Below are 17,260 nucleotides of genomic sequence, written 5' to 3'. Positions count from 1 at the left end.
CCAGGAACCCCAGTACCACCAAAAAAAAAAAAAAAAAAAAAAAGCCATCTGCCAGGCTTTCTGCCAGTTGATTTGAAACATCTCAGCTCTGTGATGTCCCCAGGTACTCTGAGGAAGGAGAAAGTCTAAATCACCTAGGATTCTCCCTTTGACTGAATCCTGCAGAAAAAAACACTAGTCCTTAAATTATAAAATTACATTTGCATATTTGTAATTATGCATTCCATTTCGGTACTGAATCTCCAGCTTCCAGAGCAGTGCCTAGCAAAATACCAACGCTTGATAAATCCTGGGAGGTAAATGAATGCGCCAAATCACAGTTACAGATGCTCAGAAATACTAAGTGGCCTCTGAGAGCCTCATCTGCAGTAACTCCGTCACGGCCACCTTCCCCCTCACCTGCTTCTCCTCTCCTCTCCAGACAATGCCTAACGTCAAGGCCACACCACATTCTAAGGCCTTTATATATACTCAGCGCCTGCCACCCCCTCCCCCCATCCTTGGCTGTTTCTTGGCTCATGCCCAGGCTGGGTCACTACAGTCATTTCGGATCCTCGGTCTCCTCATCTGTAAAGTGAAACTATCCTAACCCCTGCTGTCTAAGGGATTATTTTTACTATCATCATTCGGTGGGCACGCAAATTAATTTCCTTATACAATTAGCCCTTTGCAAATGGGGGGTGCAGTGGGGGAGCAGAGGAGAAAAGAAGATCTGCACAATAATATTTGTGTTTCCCAAAGTGTGTTCCATGGAATTCTTTTTTTTTTTCTTTTTTGGTGGTACTGGGGTTCCTGGAAGCCCTCTACCTCCGGGCTACACTCCCAGACCTATTTTTACATTTTTATTTGGAAACAGGGTCTCCTAAGCCAGCGCGCGCGGCTGGCTTCGAACCTGCGCGATCCTCCTGTCTCTGCCTCCCAAGCGCGGGGATTACAAGCGTGCGCCACCACGCCCAGCTTGTGTTCCATGGCATTCTAATACAATAAAGATGCCACACAAAACACAAAAATGGCAATTGAGTATGGTTTAACCTGATTTTTAAAAGGAGGGGGATGCTATGGTCAAATACATCTGGGAAAGCTGAGTTAAAGTTCATTGCTTTTCTTTATTGCAAGACTTCCCAGGTCCTTTAACATACAAATATTGTGATTTTCCAAGAATGGGATACCAGATACAGCATTCCCCAAAGTTACTGAATCATGGGATCCCTTTTCCACAGAGTACTTCATAAGACTGGAATTCCACAGAAACAGTGGAAATGCAAGGCAGACTGTGCATCTCTTCAGGGAAGCCCATGACGTCTCCTGATCACGCACAGTCTGTGATCGGGGCCAACAGGGCATAGCTTTCCAGGCTCACCGGTTATAGGCTTTAGGAAGCTGGCTGGTCCTGGGCTTTTATGCAGACAGGAGCGCCTTAAAGACACCTGTTCTGGTTTGATCATGAACGGGGCAGTGGCCCAAGAGCTGAATGTTCCTAAGAAACTGCTGTAACTGTGCTTCTTACCCTGGATCCACTAAAGGGCATATTTGAGGAAGAATTCAAAGGCTTCATCATCTCCCCAAAGGGGAATCTGTGATTCTAAAAAAAGGTAAATACCCATTTAATTATGGTTAAGAAAAAGTAAATAGAAGAAGAAAAAGAAGAGAAGGAGGAGGGGGAAGAGAAGGAAGACGAAAGAAAAATAAGAACACCAGGTTCGTTCTGCAGAGGTATGTTCCTGTGTCCCAAACAGGGCAAGCCTCACCTAAAGAGAGGAAATGTGGCTGCTAAGGAGGGGTGACTGCAGAAAAAATCATAGAGGACAGTGACTACGTACCTAGATTTCAGAACTAGGTCTAAGACACAGTTCAGACACCTTCTAACTAGGGGACATCAGGTGGCTTGTTAACTTCTCTGAGCCTCAGCTTTCTCATCTATAAAACGGACATAATAATGATCTTTTGTCCTCACAGATTCTATAATTATTAAGTAAGATGATACAGTAGAGGACTAGGCCTGACGCCCAACACACAGATAGAGTCCTGTGATGTAAATCATCATTAATGCTAAACCTAACTGCCTTGACTGGGTCATTCACCTCCTGCTCTACTCCCTACTTTTGCAAAACCCAGAATCCGTCCTTATTCACTCATCTTTCTCACTACACAGTAAATACCATGGGGACAGCGCGCATGCCTCAGTTTACCGCTGTTACACCAGTGCTAAGACACAGAGCAAATGCCTAGGGAGTATCTGTGGAGGATCTCAATGGACTCATGAGCCATTGGTAACTCTAAGTTCAAATCGAGTCTCTTGACTAGCTCCTGGATGCTTTGATGTGAGAGGGACTGAAAATAGAGTAGAGACCAAACAACTCCCTGTCTGCATATGGCTTATATACCAATGTGTGTGGTAGTGAGAGGGGAGGAAACATGTAGAATGACTGGTCTGGAAGTGCTAAGTGCTATGACAAAAATGAAGTAGGGCAAAGTGACAGGGAAGTGACTAGTTGGAGTGGTTGACAGGGAAGGCTTTCCTGAGGAGAAAAACTATACAGAGACCGAAAATGATATAGGCACGAGCCACGGAAATATATGGGGGAAGTGCATTCCAGGCAGAGAAAAGAGTGAATACAAAGGGTCTGGGCAGGAACCTGCTTAGCAGTTAAAGACCCTCCTCTCATCCTGATGGAAGGCAAGCCTTCATTCTGGCGGTCTCCGACCCTCTGCCGCAGCTCTCCCCAGTCTGCAGCTCACAGGACTTTGGAAGAGAGGTACCATTCCATAACCAAACCCTGGTTCACCAGTGTTCCCCATCCCCCACCTTTCTGCAGCCCACAGGTCCCTACAGGGCTGCTGCATCCAAGAACTCCTACAAACACAAAGAAAGCATCCTATAAACACGGCCCACCAATGCCCCAGGCACAGGGCCTAGAGCTCAGTTGTCAACAGCACAGGGCCCTATTCTCTGTGCCTCCAATGCCCTCGGCCCACCCTAGACAGCGAGCCTGGAATCCTGGCTCCAGTCCCAACTTACAACATGACCTGGGCAAGTCACTTAATCTCACTGAGACGTGGCTGCTTTATCTGTACAATGGATATCATAGCCTCTGCCCTGCTGATCGCCAAGGTTGTCAAAGAGATCAAATGGAATCTTAGGTGTAAAAATATTTTGTAGATGGCATTACAAATACAGACATCAGGGGGGAAGAGGGAAATTCTCTAATGTTCATCATGTACATTAACAAACATATCAAATAACTAAGCCAAACATACCAATAACTAAGCCAAACATGAAAAGGAGGGAGAGGGGATGGGGCAGGAATTGGGTAAGGGCTAACTGGGTGATGTGAGCATGTATGCCTTCACCATCTTGTACTTAATTAATTAAGATGTCTGACTACAATGCACCAATAAAAATTTTTAAAAAATACAGGCATCACTTTTACTTTAAAGATGGAGGGTTGAAAGCCGGGTGTGGTGGTGCATGCTTGTAATCCCAGTACTTGGGAGGCTGAGACAAGGAGGATTGAAGGTTTTCAGCTGGCCTCAGCTACTTGTGAGGCCCTCTGCAACTTGGTGAGATCCTGTTTCAAATAAAAGAGTAAAAAAATGAAGCTGGGGGTGTAGCTCAGAGGTAGAATGCCCCTGAGTTCAATCCCCAGTACCACACACACACACAAAGATGGAGAGTTGACCTTAGACTCTTCTCTCCTTTCTCCTAAGACACCGCTAACACTCCAGAAGAGGACTTATAAGGGATAAAACTACAGGATAGGACTTATAAGGGATAAAACTACAGGATGAACAGAAAAACAGGGAGGGATGCCTCCTTCGAAGAAAGATGGACACCAGTGTTAAAGAGGAGAAGTAACACAAAAACAGATATGGCCAAGGGGGAAATCTTAAAAGAGGGGTGGCAGTCGGGTGTGGTGGTGCACGCTTGTAATTCCTGCACTTGGGAGGCTGAGACAGGAGGATCGCACAGGTTCAAAGCCAGCCTCAGCTACTTACTGAGGTTCTTAGTAAACATAGTGAGACTCTGTTTCCAAATAAAGTATAAAATAGGTCTGGGAGTATAGCCTGGAGGTAGAAAGCCCCTGGGTTCTGCCCTCAGTACCACCACAAAAAGAGAGAGAGAGAGAGAGAGAGAGAGAGAGAGAGAGAGAGAGAGAGAGAGAGAGAAGAGAAGAGAGAGAGAGAAGTGGAGCATGGGAGGGGTGTGTCTCTGAGAATGGGAATCAGCTGTGAGTCTGCAAGAACCATTAAGTCCGCTCGGCCCCCCATGGCAGCCAAATATTTAATGTCCAGCAGAAGAGGAAGAGGGATAAACTGGACTGTCCGTTCCTCTTAAAAACACTGTCATTCCCAGTTAAAAGAACTGGGCATCCTAGCAGCAAAAAGCTCAGCAGCATCTTGAACAACTTCAGAGCACCTACTGTTTGTAAATTTAAATATGAATAGACAACCTAGGGCCGCCTGGTTAACCTGAAGGAGACAAACCAAGGTCAGAGAGGAGGACCACAGAGAAGACTTGTGAAGGAATAAGAGGACTCAACAAGATTCTACGTGTCCTCAGAGATTTCCAAAACATGTTATCCTTAAAAATAAGAATAGATTGCTCTCAGAAAAGAGAAAAAGCTCCGGCAGAGTGGGGGTAGGAAGAGTTTCTTAGCAGAGTTGAAAGATGAAGTAAAAAATTTTTACCAGAACGTAAAAGCAAAGGACAGAGAAAAATGTTGACATTAAAAGATATGAATGAGCCGGGCGCAGTGGCGCATGCTTGTAATCTCCGCGCTTGGGAGGCTGAGACAGGAGGATCATGCAGGTTAAAAGCCAGCCTCAGCTGGCTTAAGAGACTGTTTCCAAATAAAATATAAAATAGGTCTGGAAGTGTAGCCCTGAGGTAGAAGGCCCCTGGGTTTCATCCCCAGTATCACCAAAAAAAAAAAAAAAAAAAAATATGAATAAGCCAGCATGGTGGTGCACGCTTGTAATCCCAGTACTTGGGAGGCTGAGAAAGGAGGATCTTAGGTTTATGGCCAGCCTCAGCTACTTAGTAAGACCTTCCATAACTTAGAACCTGTTTCAAAATAAAGAATAAAAAATAGGGCTGGGAGTGTAGCTTGGATGTAGACTGCCCCGGGGTTTTGTACTACCATAAATAAATAAATAAATATAAATAAAAAAGGAGGAAGAAAATGGTGGATAAGGTCTTCAACATTCTGAGGGAAAGTGATTCTCAGCTAAAATCCCATCTGCTAAATCAGCAATCCAACAATCCACCAAACCAACAATCAAGAACAAAGACAGAATTTATCAATTAGACACAGGAGGATTCAGAACTTTCCCTCCTACCCACTGCTCCTTGGGAATTTACTTGAGAGTGGGTGGAAGTAAATAAGAAAAGCAAAGTTGAATCCAACCTAAAAAGGCATCGGAGGGAAGTGCGTGGACAACTTCTGTGTGACCCGCCAAGAAAGCAGCCTGTCCAAACTGAAACCAAAGATGATGGGAGACCTAATGGAGGGAAGCAATGCCTGATTTTATGAAGAGACAGGGCGAAAATAGGGCATCAACTGGTCCACACCTGTAATCACAGCTGTTTGGGAGGAGCCCGGCACAATCCAGGCCAGAATGGGCAGTTTAAGGAAGACTCTGTCTCCAAATAAAATAAATATATAAATAGAGGTGAGGATGTAGTTCAGTGGTAAAGTGTCCCTTTGTTCAATTCCCAGCACCAAAAAAAAAAAAAGGGGGCACAATAGAAGTAAAGAGGATAAAAGAAAGATGAAAAAAAAAGTACAAGGAAAAAAATGGAATCAGATGGAATCAGATTCCTGCCAGACCTTCAGTGAATATTATCTGCACTGTCAACTTCTAAAAGTCAACTTCTAAAGAAAGCCCAATTAAGGTTTGTTATGATTACAAGTAAAATGCTATCCAGATATGATGACACACACCTGTAACCCCAGTACTTGGGAGGCTGAGAAAGGAGGATCACAGGTTCAAGGACAGCTTCAGCAACTTAGTGAGATTGTCAGCAACCTAGTGAGATCCCTTTTCAAAATATAAAATAGCCGGGCATGGTGGCCACTCTTGTAATCCCCACGCTTGGGAGGCTGACCCAGGAGGATCGCACAGGTTTAAAGCCAGCCTCAGCTACTTAGTGGGGCTCTTGGCAACTTAGTGAGACCCTGTTTCTAAATAAAATATAAAATAGGTCTGGGAGTAAAGCCCGGAGGTAGGAAGCCCCTGGGTTCCACCCCCAGTACCACAAAATAAATAAATAAATAAATAAATAAATAAATAATAAATAAATAAAATAAAAAGGGCTGGGGGTGTAGCTTGAGTTTAATCCCTTGTACCAAAAAAAAAAAAGAACAAATAAAATTCTATTATTCTTGACATTTCAGACATATGCTCAGGGATGTCTGATGCCATAGGCTAAAAGGGGAACTAAAAGTGGGGGTAGTTTTAAAAGCCCCATCTTACACAGTGCAGGATCTAGAGGCACTGGCTGTATTTCATAGGAGAAGAAACAGATTACTTAGGTAGAAGTTCTTATTTAGTTCTTCTAATAAGATATAGAAGAACTAAGAAAAAAACTATCGATACTCTTTGTAGTAGTCTGTTTTCTGTTGTTATAACAAAATACCAGAGACTGGGTTCTTAGAAAGAAAAAAAAAATCTTTATTTAGCTCAGAGTTTGGGAGGCTGAAAGTTCAAAATTAGATGTCCCCCTTGGTTCAGCCTTGAGCAAGAGCCCCTTTGCCTAAATCCTAACATGGCAGAAACTCAGAAAGGAAAATGGGTCACATCAGAAGAGATCACACGGCAAGACCAGAAGCTGGAGAGATTTGGAGTTGAGGCTCTTTTATTACTTACTTTTATCCAGTGCATTGTAGATTTTATACCATGTTAGAGTATAGAGTGTCAGACAGATGTATGTGCCTAGTTTTTGGTGCCCTCCCCAAGGTCCTGCCCCCTCCCTCCCTTCCCTTCCCCACCCAGGTCTTTGATATTGATTTTGGGAGCTTTCCAGGCTCTTTTTAACAGCCTGTTCTCGTGGGAATCAGCTCACTCCAGAGACCGGCATTATTCTCTTCTGAGGGTGAAGCTCCCAATGACCCCCACTAAGTCCTAGCGTTTATAAGTTTCACTGCCTCAATACAGCCCTACTGAAAACCAAGCCTCCGACCAGAGAACCATTGGGTGACAAACCATAGCAGCCTCCAACCTGGGAAATGCGGGGAGGGGCTGGGCCTGGAGTGAGGGGGCACAGTCCTCACCCAGCACAGCACAGCAGTGATCGCCGGGGAAGAGCAGCACGCGTGCTTTACAGAGAACTGTGGAGGTAATCGCCAGAGGGGGCAGCTGAGAATTGAGAAGTCCATTCAGTGGGGCAGGGACTATGGCTTATTATTATTATAAGAAACGTGACTTTCATGTGCAAGAGACAATAATCACATGGCCCTTCCTTGTTCTACTTTTCTTCCGTGGCCACCTATGTTTGCACCCAGGTCTCACTCACTTCCACATCCACTCATTAATTTCACAAGTGTGTCCTGAGTCCACACAGGGCCAGACTCAGGGATTCCTAAGCCCAGTCCCACCCTCCAGGAGCCCCCGCCTGGCGGAGGACTTGGACTTATCAATGCTGCCCTGGATCTCAGCTTGGAGGAGACCCAGGGGCAGAAAGGAGGCTCCCAGCCCAGGGTGGGTGACTGCCCAGTAGCTGTGGCTTTCAGATTTTTCTCCTGGTCTCATTCCTGGGCTCAGATCCACAGTCCCCACACCCAGAAAGATGGGAAAAGCCAACATGGGAGTTCTCAGGCATGATCCCTATCTGGGTATAAGCACGGGCAGCAACTGAAGATTTTTATTTTAAAATAAAGAGGTTCCAGAATTACTAAAGTCAACATCAATAATTTTAACAAGAACTAGCAACAATTCATTTTTCTAAGCAACCATCATAGAACAATTCCTCGTGTATCTGATGTTGTCAGGGAGTGCAGCATTTTCCATGCGGGAATTTTCTGGCTGACTGATTTTTAACTTTGATTTGAGCAATTTTGGATCAAAATTATACCCAGATGAATCACACACCTCCCTGTCTCTTCAGACAGAACGCCAGCTGACATTCTGTGCGCCCGAAGGGACATGAGCGGATCCATCCGGCCGCCTCCACAGATGGGGATCTGACCTTCTCCTGATGACTCAGGGCTGGTCCCACGTGTCCGGTCACAGTGCTGAACTGCAGCACAGTGAAGCCCCCGGGTCCCAAATGATGTCAGAACCGCTCAGATCAGAGGTCAGCCTCTGAGGTGCTCTGATTTCATCGCTGGAGGACCACTGACCCTCAGCTTGGGGACTCAGGAAAGGAGATACTGGTGTGCTGTACCCTGACACCCCCAGGCTCCCACGCTGATGCCCATAAATGACCTGGGTCTCACCTCCTCTCAGACTTTGGAGCTTAGAAATACAGAGAGGACAGCTGTCCTGGAAGACAGGCCAGGAACCCAGCCCCGGGGGAGGCAGAGGGGGTGCCCCAAAGGCAGAGATGAGAACTAATTCCAAATCTGAGGAGGCCCAAGCATCCTCAACTGGAGCCTTGACCAGGGACAGCCATGACCATGACGGACACCAGCCCATAATGGTGTGTTCAGGCTCAAAGCAAAAGGCCTGGATAGTTTCTCATCTGGTCCCCAGATGTCAGCTGTGATGGGGGCTGTTAGGGGCTGCATTATATCCCGTCTAAATTCATATGTTGTGGTTACAACCACCCGCACCCCACAGTGGGACTATATTTGGAGAAAGGGTCTAGAAAGAGGTCATTAAGGTAGAATAAAGTCACTGTGGTGGGCCCTAATGCAATAGGATTGGTGTCCTTCTAAGACAAGATCAGGACACAAGACACAGTCCAAGGGCAGCCACGTGAGGACCCGGGAGAGGTGGCCATCAGCCAGCCAAGGAGAGGGCCCTGGAAGGAACCAGCCCGCACACAACTTGCCCTCTCTGACTGCAGCTCCCAGCGCTGCGAGAAGTCAGGGTCTGTGTCTAAGCCCCTCGTGTGGGACTCTTCACACGGCCGTAGGAGCCTGATGCAAGCACCAACCCAAATACACAGAAAACAGAGCAGGTGGGGAGAGTGCAGGAAGGGATGACCTGTTTATGGGGTTTCTCAGCTCTTTCTGTCCAGACCTCAAAGTAACCATGAAGAAACTGTACATTTTATCATTTTAAAAATTAACTCTTCCCTTTGTAAACTCCAAAGTAAGCTCTAGATTTCCTCAAACATGCAAGGGCCTGGAATATTTTAATTCTGAGAAAAGAGAGGCTCTCTGCTCCTGAGCTTCTGAATTGGCTCCTGACCAAGGCCTGGGGGGTGTCTGTCACTAATCCTCCTCAGTGTTCCAAAATGCCAATCAAAGCACACTCCCACCGCGCGTGGTGGTCCAGGCCTGTAATCCCAGTACTTTGGGATGCTGAGACAGGAGGACTGCAGGTTAGAGGCCAGTCTCAGCAGCTTAGCAAGACCCTGTGTCAAAATAAAATAGGTATGGGGTGTAGCTTACAGGTAGAATACCTCTGGTTCAAGCCCCCCAAAAGCACCCTCCTATGCCCTACTGAAGCCCTGGCATGGGCTCCCATGGCCCTCAGATAAAGACAAGCCCAGGCAGTCGGTGCAGAAGGCCCTCCCTCCTCTGGCCCTGGCACTCAAGCTGCCCTGGTCCTCCAGATCCAGGACACAGCAGGCTCCTCCTGGCTCCGGACCTTGTGCAAATGTCCCATCCAGGATCCTCCCGTCAGCCTGCCACAAGGAAGCCTTGCCTGGAGCCCCCTTCAGCGTCAGATTCCCCACCACCCGGTCAGATTCCCCGCCACCCCTTGTCTGCTTAGGGTAGTTACTTGTTACTTCTGTCTGTTTCCCCCGCTGGGCTGTGAGCCCCATGAGTGCTGGGACCGCATGGTCTGTGCTTGGCCCAGAGCTGAGTGCAGCCTTGGGGGTGGGCTGCCTTGGCTGCTCACCTCTGGGAGGGCACACAGCCCACTGGTTAGTGCAGGGCCACGACCATCACAGCTCTCCTGGACTTTCTAGCGGTTCCTACTTATGGAGTCTGCTGTGGTGTGAATCTTAAATACCCTCCAAGGGCCCATGTTCGAAGGCTTGTTCCTTTGAATGGTACTATTGGGTGGTTTTGGAACCTTTATTTGTGTGTGTGTTTTTGGGAGGAGGTACTTGGGGTTAAACCAAGGGGCAGTCTTCCTCTAAACTACACTCCCAGCCCAATTTATCTTATTTATTTTGTTTTGAAACAGGGTCTCACTAGGTTGATGAGAGTCTCACTACTTGCTGAGGCTGTTCTCAAACCTGTGAGCCTCCTGTCGCAGCCTCCCAACTACTGGGATTATGTTACAGACATGTGCCACCATGCCTGGTGGGTTGTGGAGCCTTTAGAGACAGAGCTTAGCGGGAGGTCTCCAGGTCGTTGGGGGTCTTTGAAGGGGATCCTGATTTCCTCCTCTTTCTCATTTTGCATCTCAGCCAGGAGGTGAGCAACTTTACTCTGCTTCACGCTCCCCGCCTGCTGTGCTGCCCCCCACCGGTCCAGAAGTGACAGGGCCACCTGACCACAGACTGAAGCCTCCAAAACTATAAGCCAGAGTAACCCTTTTCTCTTTATACGTTGATTTTCTGAGGTATTTGTTATAGTGACAGAAATCCAGCTGGCCAAGACTATGTGTGCCAGCCCAGCTCACTGCTGCTGCTGGATTCCAGGAAGGAAAGAGAATCGGGCATCAGTGTTTGCAAGCTCCTGTCACAGTGCGTGCAGACAGCTGGGCCCTCCACTTCCACACTCAGTATTTCAGCTTGTCAACAGCAACCGTCCATTGGTCTAACAGGTCAGAGCTAGTAAGGTGTACGATCAGCTCAGGAACCCACGCCTGGCCCCAAGCCCCGGGCCCTCTGTACAACCCACGCCAGCTGGACCCGCAGCACATGGGGCTGCTGCCTGTGGGCCAAGGGCAGAGGTTCCTGGGGTCCTGTCATGGGGGCTTGCATCCAGATGAGAACCCTACATAGCCTGCTTCTGATTAAACTATATTCCCCTCCCCACATCCAGATGTGACTTTCTAAATAAATATAGATTATGTCATGAATAATATAATACAAAGTACTCTAACCGGGTCTGCTGGAAACTCAGACACATGCACACTAGCATGCTCGCCATCAGAGGTGCTTTTTTTTTTCTCTTTTTTTCTTTTTTTTTTACCATGGATGTAAGAGAACCAGAGGTGATACTGCCGAGAGGGCCAGGGGAGCACACTTCTTTTATCACTCGTGTAAAAACTGTATTTAAAGAACCAAGTAAGCACAGGCATGGGTGCACACACTTATAATCCCAGCATTTGGGAGGCTGAGACGGGAGGATCGCGGTTCGCGGCCAGCCTCAGGTACTTACTGAGGCCTTTCACAACTCAGTGAGATCCTGTTTCAAAACAAAGAATTTAAAAAATAGGGCTGGGGGCGTAGCTCGGAGGTAGAATACTTCTGGATTCCATCCCCAGTACCACAATTAATTAATTAATTAATTAAAGAACGAAGTATGCAACCGCTGGTTCACGCCCAGCGCGCTGTGGAAGGACACACTGGGCCCCTGGGGAGGAGAACTTGATGGCTGAGAAGGGGACATTTCACTGAATACTCTCTGTACCCTCTGAGTGTTGGATCATGTAAATAACTAAAATATTAAAACCTTTAATGAAATTAAAAATGTTAAAGGTGATGCAAGAGGGCGAGGCTTGGCCCCTGTGGTGCCAAGTGCTGAGTTTCAGGTGAGTCACTCCTGCGCCCTCTTCCAGGTCTACACGAGAGGAGCCCAGCGATGATAATCAGGGAGACTGGAAACTGAGCCGGGGACTCAACACCCCAGCCGTCAGAGGTGACTTTGCCAATCTGGCCTTTTGTCAGAAGGCAGCTCCCAGGACTTTGCAAATGCCAATAGCCGCGAGGAAGAAGACCTACTTTTTGTTGCATGAGTTGACCCTGTTCCCTTGTCCTTGTCCCCAGCTGCCCCAGCCCTGCCCCACCTCCACATGCGCCCCACCCCCACCTGGCCCGCCACTCACATGGACAGCACCTTCACTTCCAGTATCTCCTGCCTCAGCTCCCAGCATCTCGTGGAGTTATATTCTAAAGGCCCCTCGTAAAATTCAAAGTACCTGAGAACCAACAGGAACAGAGATTACACTGAGAGGCAGGCCAGGTTTTCCGGAGCCTACCAAGGGTCCTGTAGGGGTAGGGGGTCTGTCTCAGTGGAACACAGCAAGCCAGCCCCACGGCAGCAAAGGCCTGGTGGGAGGCTCCAGGCAGGTGATCACTTAGTGGGAATGCCAGGATACCAAGGACCAGAAATACAGGCACCCTTTGTGTACACCCCAGCACGGCCCCACATATGCCAGCAATCACTTCACACAACAAACTAACACGTATAAATGTGTGCACACAACTCCGGAGATCCTTGAAACATTTCACCCCATATATTGGCTGTTTTAGATTCAGCCCCAATGATACTGGAAAAAAATTGTAATTTAAATAAAATTTCACATTCAATACTTTAAAGTTATATTGATAAGGATTCTTAATAATTTTAGTATAATCTAATAGCTAATTTTAAGTAATATGATTACATATTTAAATAATATTTTAAACTATGAAAACGTGTGTGGTGTGTGTGTGTGCACACGTGTGTGTGTGTGTATGTGTGTGTGTGTGTGTGTGTGTGTGTGTGTGTGTGTGTTTACTGGGGATTGAACCCAGGGGCATTCTACCTCTGAGCTACATTCCTAGCCCCTTTTGACAATTTTTTAATATTTTTCTTTATTTTCTTTTTTTAATTTTTTTTATTTATTATTATTATTATTTTTTTTTTTTTTGGTGGTACTGGGGTTCCTGGAAGCCCTTCTTCCTCCGGGCTACACTCCCAGACCTATTTTATATTTTTGAAACAGGGTCTCTTACGCCAGCAAGGCTGGCTTCGAACCTGCACGATCCTCCTGTCTCCGCCTCCCAAGCGCGGGGATTACACGCGTGCGCCACCACGCCCGGCCTTTTATTTTATTTTAAAACAGGGAGGATCTAGCTAGGTTGCTGTGAGTCTCACCATATTGCTGAGGCTGTCCCTAAATGTGCAATCCTCCTGTCTCATCCTCCCAAGTACTGGATTACACCATCCCCAACTCAGAACACTTTATACAAATTGAGTTTTATTTATTAACTAAATTGGTTCCTTATTCTACTATCATAAAAAAATTTAGCAGAAGCCAGGCACGGTGGCGCACGCTTGTAATTCCAGCATTTGGGAGGCTGAGACAGGAGGACTGCAGTTCGTGGACAGCCTCAGCTACTTAGTGAGGCCCTTTGCAACTCAGTGAGACCCTGTTTCAAAATAAAGAACAAAAAATGGCGCTGGGGCTGTAGCTCGAAGGTAGAACGTCCCTGAGTTCCATCTCTAGTGCCGGAAAAAAAAAAAATTGGCAGAGATAAGATCTAGAAATTGAGGAGTCCCCAAATATCAAACTCACCATTTCCTCTGTATTGCTGATAGGTTGGGTCTCCCCTCCCTTCCTCCCACATGACCCCTCCGCGGGGACAGGAGGCGGAACCCTGGAAGCCAGAAGTGGAGATATCAAGAGACTCCAGGTGTCACAAGACTCCAGACATCGCAAGACAGACTCTAGAGGTCGCGAGACTACAGATGTCTGAGAGAATTGGCATGCCCATAAAACATCGGTGCCTCTGCTCCGCCAAGTGACTCAGCCGGCCGATTGGGGCTACGCGTGATTCTCCAAACGCGTGGCTCGTTGGTCTCTTCCCCCATGGCCTGCTGACTCCCTGAGGGTGCCAGGTCCGAATAAAGCAGCAGATATTGATAATCTGGCTGGTATTTTACCTCCTTCACGACTCCCTAGCCTCATTTTCAATGTTTCATTTGGTGCCGAAACCTAGGCAATTACACTCCCCACTTTTGTTTTTTGGTACTAAAAATTGAACCCAGAGACCTTCTACCTCTGAGCTATACCCCCAGCCCTTTTTTATATTTATTTTTTTAATTTATATTTTAAAACGGGGTCTTGCTAAGTTTCTGAGGCTGGCCTCAAACTTGCAATCCTCATGTCTCAGCTTCCCAAGTCCTGGGATTACAGATGTGCACCATCATGCCTGACTCTCTCTATTTCCCTTGTGTTTTGGAACTCCTTTCTCTGTCTTTCTTACCTGGCAAACTCATATTAATTCTTTTGTATGGAGCTCAAGTCCCCACACTTTTGAGAAAGCTTCTCTGCTCCCTCTGTACACGGGACTAGAGCAAATGATATTGCATTACAATAGTCTGTTTATATATTCCTGACCCTTAAAAATTGTTAACAGTTTGTAACTGTGTCCCTGTTATCTCTCCACCTTTGTTACTAAAGTAAAAGACTACATTTCCCAGACCCCTTTGCAGTTAGGGCTTTGTATGTAATTTTGGTTCAACCAATCAGAAGCTTCTGCATGAGACCCATTCAGAACTGTCACTTGAGAAGGATGGCTAGGTGTGAGGCACAGTTTTGCTGGTGCAGGATGCAGCCCAGGTGGCATGGCTGTTGGAAACTGCAGTAGTGGCAGCACCTTGTGATTATATCAGGGGCAGCTTTCACAGATGACCCCATTTCAAAAGGCAGTTTGGGGAGGCATTCCTGGGAGCTCAGCAATTTCTTCGGTTTTCCTGAAGATTCTGAGCTAGCTCCACCCTTAATAAATCCCTTTCTCCTTTAACTAGCTGATATCTGTTATCTGCAACTAAGAACAAGGGGTCAACCTGGGGCCACAGATCAAGTCCATGACCTTGGCTCTGTCTCATGGAGTTTTCCAGTCACACGGCGGTAAGTGAGGTCTGGTGTCTTATCACAAACATCCTCCTGTGCAACTGGAGCTCCTGTCACTAAACCTTCGGAATCCATGGGGTTGAATCAAGTCACCATCCCAGGCTGCTCTAAGAAAAGCTCTAGGTACAAATGATGCCGGAGGTAATTAGGAGACGCATCCTAGAGTCCCCAGGGAGCTGGGAGACTTGCAGACACATCTCAGCTGTGTGACTTTGGGTAAATCACATCCCCTCTCCAAGGCTCCTTTTTCTCCTCCTTAGCATAATCTGTTTGAACTAGGGCACTGCCTTCCCTGTGACCAACTAATTTCCTACAAAGCCACCCTGCCTTGCCTCATCCAGTCTGCACTCATCACCTTTCTCTCGAATTCCCCAACACCACTCACACACCAAACTGGGCGGCAGAAAGACTCCAGATGGTCTTGAGCCATGTGTTTGGTGGCTGTTGGGTGGAAAGGTTTTTAGAACTAGGCTTCCAGCCCTTATTAGCTGTTGCTCCGGTTTGAATGTTTGTGCCCCAAGGTGATGGTATTAGGAGGTGAGCCCTTTGGGGCATCATGGAGGCAGAGCTCTCATGAATGGAGTTAGTGCCCTTATATATATATTTAAAAAGACCCTTTGCTCCTTCCCTAGGAGAGCACCCAGAAAGAAGTTATTGTCCTATGAACCAGGAAGGAGGCCCCCACCTGAATCTTGGACTTTCAACCTCTGGAACGATAAGAAATAAATTTTTCTTGTTTATAAGGTACCCAGCCTCTAGTATTTTGTTATAGCAGACCGAATGATGGCCATTAAGACAGCCACAGCCTGGAATCAAACTAAGACAGCCTGGAATCAAACTAAGACAGCCACGTTAGGCCTGTGACTTCTCTGAGCCCTAGTTTCCTCATTTGTACAGTCAGCAGAACCAGGGCAGTACAGGAGTGATGGAGTAGAGAGAAAGAAGATACTGGTGAGCGTTTCGGGAAAGCACTAGTGTACAGGAAGTGCCAAGAAATGCTCGCTCCCGTCGCCTTCTCCTGCCACTACAGGACAGGTGATGCCAGTGGATGCACAGGGAGGCCCAGGGAGTCAGAGGCTGGTTTCTAGTCACTGAGCTGATTGCCGGCAGAGCTGAGTCAAGGATGAATAACTCAGGAAGCATCTGCTCTGGTGACGCCTCTTCTGCTGAGATTAGCACCCCCGCCCCTGTCACCCTGCAGATAAAGCCCCGTGCCAAGTTCTGCTTGGGCCTAGGGATGTCCTTGGTCACCCGTCTCTGCTGCAGACTCCAGTTATTAACTGTACGTTTCTGATGTTTTGATTACTGGAGCCCACCTGGGAGGGGCTGCCAGTTCCTAGATGCAGTAATACACTAGGCTTTAAACTCACCTTTTATATGCAAACCAAAAGATGCAGAGACCCCAGACCACCTCCTCCTCCTCTGTCCTAATCACCCCAGGGTCAGGTACTAGGCAACTAGGGACAGATGCTCCACCCAAGTCCCACAAAATTATTCAAATGAGCCAATCCCAAGCCTGCCAACTCTGCCTCACCAGTTCCTGCCCACATGCACCTCAGGCTTCCTCTACTTTCAGGTGAGCTCTGGGGCTCCCCATGCGACCCTGCACATCCTGCCTGTAGGGATCTGTGAGCATAAAAACCCCTTCCCTTGTGGCCATCTCTTTCCATATCTGCCTGCATCGTACCCTACCTGGTTAACACAAACCCCAGATCTCCTAAAAACACCTCATGTGTGTGGTACCTCAGCCAAGTCTTCAAAACTACTCACTGAGCCATGCTGGTATACACTTGTAACCCCAGGGGAGGATCACAGTTCACTGACAGCCTCTGCTCTGTAGTGAGGCCCTTTGCAACTCAGTGAAACCCTGTTTCAAAAATATAGAATAAAAAATAGGGCTTGGGGTGTAGCTCAGAGGTAGAATATCCCTAGGTTCCAACCCAAGTGCAGGCAGGCAGGCAGGCAGGCAGGCAGGCAGGCAGGCAGGCAGGAAGGAAGGAAGGAAGGCAGGCAGGCAGGCAGGCATACATGCGCATGTCACTCATTTAGCCCTTCCCCAATCCCCCTCCCTTCCCCTTCTTCTTTCAGTTCTGGACAGATATCTCTACCCAGCTCAAAGAGGAGTGAAGCCTGGACCACATTTGGGTATCATGTAGATATAAACAGTCCCAACCCATCAGACATATCAAGATCCCAGCTCCTCTCACAAGCCATTTGCCTTCCAGCTGCCTAATACAATACTGGCACCAGACTGCTTCTGTCCTGCCCCTGTCTCTGTACCCTCAGGGACTAGCGGGCAGAGCTGGGCAGCACTGGATGGCTGGTTGGCAGCTGTCAGCCTCCATTA

General features: G+C 47.4%; 1 protein-coding gene across 3 annotated transcripts in view; it reads right to left on the bottom strand.

Annotated features, from left to right (window-relative positions):
• ST8SIA5 (ST8 alpha-N-acetyl-neuraminide alpha-2,8-sialyltransferase 5) overlaps positions 1-17,260 on the bottom strand; it is a gene marked incomplete at both ends in the record, with an annotated part of 78,390 nt that overhangs the window by 14,250 nt on the left and 46,880 nt on the right. For 2 of the 3 annotated variants that reach the window (XM_080714839.1, XM_080714840.1), the window contains one exon: positions 12,118-12,210. The exons of the other annotated variant lie outside the window; for it this stretch is intronic. In XM_080714839.1, coding sequence (XP_080570965.1) covers positions 12,118-12,210 — 93 coding nt within the window. The remainder of the gene's footprint in view (positions 1-12,117; positions 12,211-17,260) is intronic. 3 annotated transcript variants of the gene reach the window in all.

This window comes from Muscardinus avellanarius (assembly GCF_963383645.1).
Source record: "Muscardinus avellanarius genome assembly, chromosome: 17".
In the NCBI taxonomy this organism is placed as follows: Eukaryota; Metazoa; Chordata; class Mammalia; order Rodentia; family Gliridae; genus Muscardinus; species Muscardinus avellanarius.
This window is presented reverse-complemented; position numbering and strand designations above follow the sequence as displayed.